Raw genomic sequence first — 10918 nt, 5'->3', positions numbered from 1 at the left:
AATGATTTTAGCAAATGGCTGCAATATAACAAAGAGTGAAAAATTTAAGGGGGTCTGAATACTTTCCGTACCCACTGTATATTAAGGCTTACCTATAGGTACTGTAAATATCTCCTAAACATGCACCGTTTAGGAGATATTTACCTTTAATGCAGCCAGTGACATCACTGGCGCATGCGCTCTGAAGGAACGGCAGATGGTGCCGTTCCTTCAGAGCCCTGTGCCGTGACCGTCGGCTCCCGCGCGCGGGAGTGACGTCACCGCGGCTCCGGCCAATCAGATGGCCGGATGCCGCGATCCCGGAAGACGGGCGACTATACATGTAGCCCGTCATACAGGTAAGCAGACGGCACGGCGGGGGCTCGTTCTAAGGTAAGTATTTCATAATGAGCTAGTATGCGATGCATACTAGCTCATTATGGGTTTCTCTTTCAGGATGTAAAGAAGAGAAAAATTTTTTTTCTCTGTGTACAACCTCTTTAATGCCACCTGATCAGTAGCGCACATCAGTAAAGGAGAAAAGTTACTTTTTTTTTTTTTTTATATAGTTTTCTGGCTTTTTTCCTTTAATAAAAAAACCCCCAGAAGTGTATACCACCTACAGAAAGCTATTTTTGTGTATAAAAAAAAATGATAAAAATGTCATATGGGTACAGCGTTGGATGACCGCGCAATTGTCATTCAAAGAGTGACAGCGCTGAAAGCTGAAAATTGTCCTGGGCAGGAAGGGGGGTAAAAGTGTCCGGTAGGCAGGGGGGGGGAGGGGGTAAAGTGAGGGGATCCCTGGTTGTAGACAGAACCAGTGTCCACATTAGAGGATTTGCTCTCTATTCCGGTTCTGGTGGCAACCCAAAAACGTAGGACTTTCTGTTGCTATGGGTGATAATGGTAAACAGGACAAATAGAGGGGGGGGGAGGGGGACTCTCCCTAATGGGGACACAGACAGCAATAAAAACCTGACAGGTGCTGTAACCCCATCATCTCTACATCCAAATGTAAGCATAGAGGGGTTCCAGTCTGCTGTGTGAGGAGAATACAGAGAGGTGCTGAGATGTGGGTCAGCAGGTCACACACCATGCAGTAGTAGATGAGGACCCCTCTATCCTCTCACCAGAGACCCCCCCCCCCCCGGGCGGACACCTCACCTCAGCCGACCTTCCAAACCCCGCTCAGAACCGGCCTCACTCCTCTCCAAATAAATCTCTCTGCCTGACAAGCGCTCTTCCAAGCAGCTCTTTCCTTCTTTTGAAGCGGGCACTTTTTTTTTTTCAGCTTCCTTAATCACAGACCGACGCCGAGTCCCCGCCGTCCATATTAGTTGAGGGCACACCAGCAGCTCAAGACTCACCCGGTGCAAATGTTAGACGGACATACTGCCGTGGGAGCTCTCCGTTTGAACGTTGGTTATCCTGGGTACCAGCCTAATTCGTTAGAGCGAGCCTTAAAGCGGTTGCTCTATAAGGTTGAAACGGACGATAAGGGTATTTTTTTGCCCTAGAGCAAGATGGCGGCTGCGCGCTTCCCGTCGGCCTTTTAGCTTTGACGCACTGCCTTCCGGAGAAGGGGCCTGGGGGAGGCGGGACTGGATGTGAGGTCACAGACAGGGGCGGCCAATCTGTGAGGAGTGGGGTTCAAGTAGAAATGATACGAAAATGGCGGGCAGGATGCCGCTGGCGGGACCGGTGAGAGAAGGGTATGTATGTGAGGGATGCTGGGGGAGGAGGGGTGTATTGGAGGCGCTTCTGTCTGTGGACGGGTCAGTATGGTCACCCTGACCGGTCTGCAGCTACACAGCAAACTGTAACTTTCTGTGTGGTCTGACCCCTTTCTATAGGGACCAGCAGTTACTTTCATCAATCTGAGCTCCAGTATCTCTTCTATTGTATGGGACTAAGACAGGCCAGCCTTCCCTCCACACTGAGCCCATGACCCTGGCACCGGTTTTCTTTCCTTAGACCTCTTTTAGAGCTGCTGTTTTGGAGTTGCTATGACCAAGTCCCCTGCATGATGGGGGGACGTGAGGCTGTCCCCTGCATGATGGGGGGACGTGAGGCTGTCGCCTGCGGGATGGGGACGTGAGGCTGTCGCCTGCGGGATGGGGACGTGAGGCTGTCCCCTGCGGGATGGGGACGTGAGGCTGTCGCCTGCGGGATGGGGACGTGAGGCTGTCGCCTGCGGGATGGGGACGTGAGGCTGTCGCCTGCGGGATGGGGACGTGAGGCTGTCGCCTGCGGGATGGGGACGTGAGGCTGTCGCCTGCGGGATGGGGACGTGAGGCTGTCGCCTGCGGGATGGGGGGGGGGCGTGAGGCTGTCGCCTGCGGGATGGGGACGTGAGGCTGTCGCCTGCGGGATGGGGACGTGAGGCTGTCGCCTGCGGGATGGGGACGTGAGGCTGTCGCCTGCGGGATGGGGACGTGAGGCTGTCGCCTGCGGGATGGGGACGTGAGGCTGTCGCCTGCGGGATGGGGGCGTGAGGCTGTCGCCTGCGGGATGGGGGCGTGAGGCTGTCGCCTGCGGGATGGGGGGGGCGTGAGGCTGTCGCCTGCGGGATGGGGGGGGCGTGAGGCTGTCGCCTGCGGGATGGGGGGGGCGTGAGGCTGTCGCCTGCGGGATGGGGACGTGAGGCTGTCGCCGGCGGGATGGGGGGGGGGCGTGAGGCTGTCGCCGGCGGGATGGGGGGGGGGGCGTGAGGCTGTCGCCGGCGGGATGGGGGGGGCGTGAGGCTGTCGCCTGCGGGATGGGGGGGGCGTGAGGCTGTCGCCTGCGGGATGGGGGGGGCGTGAGGCTGTCGCCTGCGGGATGGGGGGGGCGTGAGGCTGTCGCCTGCGGGATGGGGGGGGCGTGAGGCTGTCGCCTGCGGGATGGGGACGTGAGGCTGTCGCCGGCGGGATGGGGGGGGGGCGTGAGGCTGTCGCCGGCGGGATGGGGGGGGGGGCGTGAGGCTGTCGCCGGCGGGATGGGGGGGGCGTGAGGCTGTCGCCTGCGGGATGGGGGGGGCGTGAGGCTGTCGCCTGCGGGATGGGGGGGGCGTGAGGCTGTCGCCTGCGGGATGGGGGGGGCGTGAGGCTGTCGCCTGCGGGATGGGGGGGGCGTGAGGCTGTCGCCGGCGGGATGGGGGGGCGTGGGGCTGTCGCCTGCGGGATGGGGGGGCGTGGGGCTGTCGCCTGCGGGATGGGGGGGCGTGAGGCTGTCGCCTGCGGGATGGGGGCGTAAGGCTGTCGCCTGCGGGATGGGGGGGGGGCGTGAATTTTATTGACCCATATTAAAAACTTACATGGAGGTAAGCGTCTATCTTCATAGCTCGGCATCCTTCCGGGTCCGCGGTGTTTCCGTCCATGAGGCCAGCAAGCAAGCCACCCACACTGCCAGGAGTCAGCCATCAACCCACAACAGGGGGCCAGCAAGCAACCCACACTGCCAGGCGTCAGCCACCAACCCACAACAGGGGGCCAGCAACTTCAGCAAGCCATTTTTTAAAATCTTTTTTGTGTCTTTCAAATTGAAATGGAGATGGATGAGGATAGAAAAAGTAAAAGTGTGGTCTGGGATTATTTCTCATCTCAACCTTCTCCAGGGAAAGCAGCAGTGTGCAACGCATGTACAAACAACATAAGCATTGGATCATTAACTGCAAAAAACAAAAATACGTCAAATCTTTGTGGCCATCTAAGTTTTCATCATATTGAATTATATCATGCAGCACAGAAAAAACAAAATGAATATCAATGTGATTTTGAAATGCCTCCTCCACCATCCCAGGCAACAATAATCGATATGTTTCTGAAAAAAACAGGGGTCACTGTTTAGATTCAGATGGAAGATCCCAACTGCTGGACAGAGTAATCGGAGACTAATAACCAGCCACTTACAATGGTGTCTGACTCAGGGTTTAAGCGGTTGATGGCCATACTTGAGCCAAGCTACAAACTGAAGAGTGAGAAGTATTATCGAACAGAAATGCTTGGAAAGATTCACCAAAAGGTTGTTGACAAAGTAAAGGCTATGCTGCAACCAGGGAATGCTGGCAACTCGCTCTCATTCATGACTGACTGAGTCACTAATGATTCTTACATGCCGCTTCATTGACAGCGGATGGACAAAAAGGCAATTAGTGTTGGATGGAAAGATCCCACACTGAGTACAGTAGAGAAATGTTTCTAAGCATGCTTGAAGACGGAGGAATCAACAAAGACAGAGTGATGCTTGGGCTACTTTGAGACAGTGGAGAAAACCTGTGGAAAGGAATGAGGCTTGATATGTCATACCTCAGTGTCATGGCACACAACACCCTCCCAACTTTCAAATGATGATCTGTTAAGCCAAAGAGCTTTGATAAGCATGAAAAGATTAAAAATGTTGTGCTTGCAAGTCTTTTGAATCCTAATATGAAAGAGCAGCATGCTGCAAAAACAGAAAAATGTCCAAAAATAAGTCAACAAACAGAAGAGAATCTACTTCGTTGTGGTGGAATTGATCAGGACATTTTCAGTGTTTTATTGGGGCCTTATGCGGAGGATTCAATTTCTTCTGAATCTGCATGAGCTTGGATGATGAACTTCATCTCTATTTGAAGGAACCAGAAATTGACAGAAGAAGTGATCCTCTTCAGTGGTGGAAAGAAAATGAGGCACGCTACAAAAGACTTGCTTCCCATGCTAGAAGATACCAGACATGGGAGTAAGTCACACGTGCAAGTCTCAAGTCTTAACCTTCAAGTCTCAAGCAAGTCCCAAGTTACTGTGGCGAAAAGCAAGTCAAGTCGAGTCCCTGCTAGAAGTCAAGTCATTTATTTTGGTCAAGTCAAAATACTGATCTACCCCAATTTTCACCTTTTTTAAATCAGTTAAAAGTCAGTGGTCAGGAAAGGTTTTGTTTTATTTTCAACATTAACAAAACTGCTTAGTGCTTTTTTTCTTCGCATATTAAAGAAACACTTTGAATGCCCAAACAGCTCAAAATCCTTCATCCAGTCAGGTTTCAACACCACAGTCGCTAAAAACATGTTAAGTATTTCCATTGTTAAACAGCCAGTGTCCTAAAAATCAGAACACACTGAGGTGTTTTAAGTGACTGTGGTGTCAGAAGGGACGCTGAGGCAGGGGGGGGGGGGGACGTGGAGGCGAGGTTACCAATGGTATTTGTATTATGCAGCATGAGGGGGTTAATGTATTGCCACTGCTGGTCACTGATGCATTAGTGACCGACCAGTGGCAGTTAATTAACCCCTTTGTGCTGCATTAGTGCAACGAGTGTTAATTAACACTGATACTGGTTGCACTTATGCAGCACAAAGGGGTTAATTAACTGCCACTGGTCAGTCACTAAGGCATCAGTGACCAGCAGGGGCAATACATTAACCCCCCTCATGCTGCATAATACAAATACCATTGGTAATTAAATGAACCACTTGCCAACCCGTCACAGTACATATACTGCAACAGGGTGGCAGCTACAGGTGTACGTCGCTGCCTGTGTTTGATGTATGCCCCTGTTCCATCTATTTTAAAATAATTTGGGGAGAAAAAGTTATTTTCGGCCAAGGGCATCCTGCATTTTCGGTTTCGGCCCAGAATTTTCATTTCGGTGCATCCCTAGTGGTTACATATGAGATGTAGGGTATTATATACAGCACAGGGGGTCACATAAGGGATGTAGGGTACTATAGAAGTACTGGCGCTAACCGATTGTGCCACTGGAGCTCTCATGTAGGGTATTATATACAGCACAGGGGGTCACATATGAGATGTGCGTATTATATACAGCTAGAGATATGCCGGTTTTCGGTAATTCGATATATCGCGGTATTGCATACCCATGGTATTGTTGTTGTGGTCATTTTTAAAATGTCGTGTTTTTCTGCTCTCCAAGTCTGACATTTGCATTGATTCTTTTCAGTGAACTGGATGACTCATTCACTCACTCAATAGAGACAGGTCTGATAATATGATCCTAGAGTGAGAGAGCTTAGCTCCTCCCTATAGCCAATCAGACGTTTCCCAGCACACTGACATGCTGGAAACAACCTATCACAGTTCCTTTGCTCTATACAGCAGCCGCATGCTTCCTCCTGGGCTCAGCCAGACAGACACAGTGCCACTGCCTACTACAAACAAATCTCTGCAAGTACCTACCTATTACCATATACTGTCACTGTGTAGAGAGAGAGAGATGGATTATATATGCACAGGCATAGCAGCCCACATTACATTATTATACAGTCATCAAGCAGTGTCTGGCCTACCTGATGACTGGTCCTAGTGCTCGGCTCCGATCCGATGGCCTGGTCATTAAGGGGGCAAATCCTTTTGGTCCAGAAGTGGTTAAACCTGCAGGAGGACCGGTGTTATTTATAGATGACTTTACAATTGCTTTAGGCCTTGTTCACATGTATGCAGGTTGGCGGCCCACATTTGCACAGGCATAGCAGTCTATTGAAATCAGTGGGCTGCTATGCCTGTGCAAATGTGGGCTGCCAACCTGCATACATGTGAACCAGGCCTAAAGCAATAGTAAAGTAGTTTAAAAAAAAACCACCGGTCCTCCTGCAGGTTTAACCACTTCTGGACCGCAAGGATTTGGCCCCTTAATGACCAGGCCATCGGATCGGAGCCGAGCGCCATGACCAGTCATCACCAGGTAGGCCAGACACTGCATGATGGCTTTTTTTAGGCCTGGTTCACAGAGTCTGTACTGACTGACTATATAATAATGAGCAAAAGTGAACCAAAGTCCCTAAATTCAGCAATGAAGTTGAAGAAATTTAATAATTTAAATGAAAAAATTGAATACCGTGGCAAAACCTTAATCGCAGCATTGAAATCTGATACCGTCATATGCCTATATACAGAACAGTAGTAACATATGAGATGTGGAGTATTGTATACAGCACAGGGGTGATGTATTTGAGATGTACGGTATGATATACAGCACAAGGCGATGTATATGGTATGTGCAGTATAATATACAGCATACTGTGTTTAGTGGGAAGTACCACTGCTGCACACAACCCACTCAAGTAAATGGGGCCACACTGCAAGCAAATGGGGCCACGCTGCAACTGCAAGCAATGCACACAGCTGCACCCTGGTGCTGTCCATGAGCGATATATAGCCTATCAACTAATATAGATCTGGATAAGCGATCCACTGCAGATGGGTGACAAGCACAGCTGCAAGTTTAACCACCTCAATACTGGGCACTTAAACCCCCTTCCTTCCCAGACCAATTTTCAGCTTTTAGCGCTGTTGCAATTTGAATGACAATTGCACGGTCATGCAACACTGTACCTAAACCAAATTTATGTCATTTTTTCCCCACAAATAGAGCTTTCTTTTGGTGGTATTTGATCACCGTCAGGTTTTTTTTTTTTTTGGTGCACAAATAAAAAAAGACTGAAAAATTTGAAAAACAAAAAAAAAAAAGTTTCTTGTTTAGGTTATAAAATTTTGTAAATAGATATGTTTTTTCCTGCACTGATGAGCACTGATGATGCCGCACTGACAGGCAGTGATGGGGTGGCACTGATGGGGTGGCACTGATATGCAGCACTGATGGGCACTGATAGGTAGCACTGATATTCAGCACTGATGGGCACTGATATGTGGCACTGATAGATAGCACTGATATGCAGCATTGGTGGGCACTGATGGGCAGCGCTGATGGGCACTGATAGGCAGCACTGATGGGCACTGATTGGTGGCACTGATAGTGGCACTGTTGGGCGGCAATGATCGGCACTGATGGGTGGCACTGATCGGCACTGATGGGGGGCACTGATGGGCACTGATAGGCAGCACTGGTAGGCAATAATGGGCACTGGTGGGTGGCACTGATAGATGGCAATAATGGCACTGGTGGGCAGCACTGATAGATGCCATTGATGGGCAACACTGATAGGGAGGGCACTGGGGGGCTCTCTGAGCCCTGCTTGCCATCCCTGGTGGCCACAGTGGGCATCCCTGGTGGTCATGGGTGGGCATCCCTGGTGGCTTAGTGGCACCCCTCCCCCCCCCCCCCCCCCCCAGGGCTGCACTGGTAATCAATGTTCTGATTACCAGCACAGACCCCCCCTGTGATCAGTGAGTAATTAGAAATACTCACTGATCACCCCCGCAGCAGCACCGATCCTCTGATCTTCTCCTCACTGACAGGATCTGTCAGGAGGAGAAGAGATCGAAGCCGTTACAACGGCTCTATTTACATTACATGACGGCTGTGATTGGACACAGCCGTCATGTGATCAGGAGGGCTAATCACAGGGCCCTCCTGCCGAATGTTGTTGCCGTGTGTCCGAGGGACACAGGCACATCGAGATCGCGCCGCTGCGCGTGCCCACGGCGGCGCGATCTCTCTCCTTCTGAAGGACGTTCCGGAACGTCCATTCAGAAGGACGAGACTCCCGCCCGGCCGTATATGTACTATGGCCCGGGTGGGAGGTAGTTAAATGTACCCTAAAAGATATCGGCTTGTACAAGGCTACACCAGTTCACTGATTGTTCTTTCTATGCACTTTATATGTTGTATTTCATATGTTGTATTCCATTGTTGTTTGCACTTCATATGTTGCATTTCATTGTTTGCGCTTCATATGTTGTATTTCATATGTTGTATTTCATATGTTGTATTTCATATGTTGTATTTCATTGTTCTATGGTACGGTTTTATTTAGAAAAGTAACAGCTTGATTTTGTCTTCCTAGGAAGAACTGACACTGGCCCTATGATGAGTTACAGTAAGCACTGCAATGAGAAAAAAAGACATCGTTGTAAAAGATTCCGGGAATAATACGGGGAAAGATTTCAGGAAGGTACAGCTTTACTGGGCAATGAATATTCTGAGAATTGTGGAAAATCCGCGCATAAAATCCCACTCTTTCCTGGATCTTGATACAAGTTCTGTTCCTCTGGACTTCCTCCCTCCAAACGCACACACTCCGCTGAAAGAAATAAGGGAACGATGGCAGCAGAGTCTATCCATGCAAAGACACTCTAGAATAATTACCAACGCAAGCGCTCGAAGCACAACGCTTCAGTCAACTTTGATTCCGGGCAGCGCGGGTCCATCAGACTTCTCGGATAATAGTGCTGTTCGCTCCAGATTGGGGGGGGAAAGTACAGAACCTGATGCAGCCAAGGAGACCATGCCTCTTCGGAAGACCAGGAAGGGCCCCCATAAAATGTCCTACTCATATGGCTTTATAGGTGCATTTTTAAATAGCCGCAAAAAAGGTGAGATGATCTGCTATGGGACCCTTCCATGTGTCTCTTTTTAGATGGGGATATCAACCCCAAAGTGTTCCTTTTTATCATGTCTGTAGATACAGTGCATTGCGAAGTATTCGGCCCCCTTGAACTTTTCAACCTTTTGCCACATTTCAGGCTTCAAACATAAAGAGATAAAACTAATTTTTTGTGAAGAATCAACAAGTGGGAGGCAATCATGAAGTGGAACGAAATTTATTGGATATTTCAAACTTTTTTAACAAATAAAAAAACTGAAAAATTGGGCGTGCAAAATTATTCAGCCCCCTTAAGTTAATATTTTTTAGCGCCACCTTTTGCTGTGATTACAGCTGGAAGTCGCTTGGGGTATGTCTCTATCAGTTTTGCACATCGAGAGACTGAACTTTTTGCCCATTCCTCCTTGCAAAACAGCTCGAGCTCAGTGAGGTTGGATGGAGAGCGTTTGTGAACAGCAGTTTTCAGTTCTTTCCACAGATTCTCGACTGGATTCAGGTCTGGACTTTTACTTGGCCATTCTAACACCTGGATATGTTTATTTGTGAACCATTCCATTGTAGATTTTGCTTTATGTTTTGGATCATTGTCTTGTCGGAAGACAAATCTCCGTCCCAGTCTCAGGTCTTTTGCAGACTCCATCAGATTTTCTTCCAGAATGGTCCTGTATTTGGCTCCATCCATCTTCCCATCAATTTTAACCATCTTCCCTGTCCCTGCTGAAGAAAAGCAGGCCCAAACCATGATGCTGCCACCACCGTGTTTGACAGTGGGGATGGTATGTTCAGGGTGAGGAGCCGTGTTGCTTTTACGCCAAACATAACGTTTTGCATTGTTTCCAAAAAGTTAAATTTTGGTTTCATCTGACCAGAGCACCTTCTTCCACATGTTTGGTGTGTCTCCCAGGTGGCTTGTGGCAAACTTTAAACGACACTTTTTATGGATATCTTTAAGAAATGGCTTTCTTCTTGCCACTCTTTCATAAAGGCCAGATTTGTGCAGTATACGACTGATTGTTGTCCTATGGACAGAGTCTCCCACCTCAGCTGTAGATCTCTGCAGTTCATCCAGAGTGATCATGGGCCTCTTGGCTGCATCTCTGATCAGTCTTCTCCTTGTATGAGCTGAAAGTTTAGAGGGACGGCCAGGTCTTTGTAGATTTGCAGTGGTCTGATACTCCTTCAATTACAATATTATCGCTTGCACAGTGCTCCTTGGGATGTTTAAAGCTTGGGAAATCTTTTTGTATCCAAATCCGGCTTTGAACTTCTCCACAACAGTATCTCGGACCTGCCTGGTGTGTTCCTTGTTCTTCATGATGCTCTCTGCTCTTTAAACGGACCTCTGAGACTATCACAGTGCAGGTGCCTTTATACAGAGACTTGATTACACACAGGTGGATTCTATTTATCATCATTAGTCATTTAGGTCAACATTGGATCATTCAGAGATCCTCACTGAACTTCTGGAGAGAGTTTGCTGCACTGAAAGTAAAGGGGCTGAATAATTTTGCACGCCCAATTTTTCTGTTTTTTATTTGTTAACAAAGTTTGAAATATCCAATAAATTTCATTCCACTTCACGATTGTGCCCCACTTGTTGTTGATTCTTCACAAAAAAATTGTTTTATATCTTTGTTTGAAGCCTGAAATGTGGCAAAAGTTCAAGGGATCCGAATA

General features: G+C 48.8%; 1 protein-coding gene across 1 annotated transcript in view; it reads left to right on the top strand.

The window, feature by feature from the left end:
• Positions 1-8817: 8817 nt before the first annotated feature.
• Positions 8818-10918, top strand: part of MIS18BP1 (MIS18 binding protein 1) — a 203762-nt gene continuing 201661 nt past the window's right edge. Inside the window, exon 1 of the mRNA XM_082274974.1 lies at positions 8818-9230. Coding sequence (XP_082131100.1) covers positions 8828-9230 — 403 coding nt within the window. The 5' untranslated portion in view covers positions 8818-8827. The remainder of the gene's footprint in view (positions 9231-10918) is intronic.

This window comes from Pelophylax lessonae, assembly GCF_965119305.1.
Source record: "Pelophylax lessonae genome assembly, chromosome: 13".
Lineage (NCBI taxonomy): Eukaryota > Metazoa > Chordata > Amphibia > Anura > Ranidae > Pelophylax > Pelophylax lessonae.
Note: the sequence above shows the minus strand (reverse complement) of the source record. Positions and strands in the feature narration are given on the sequence as shown.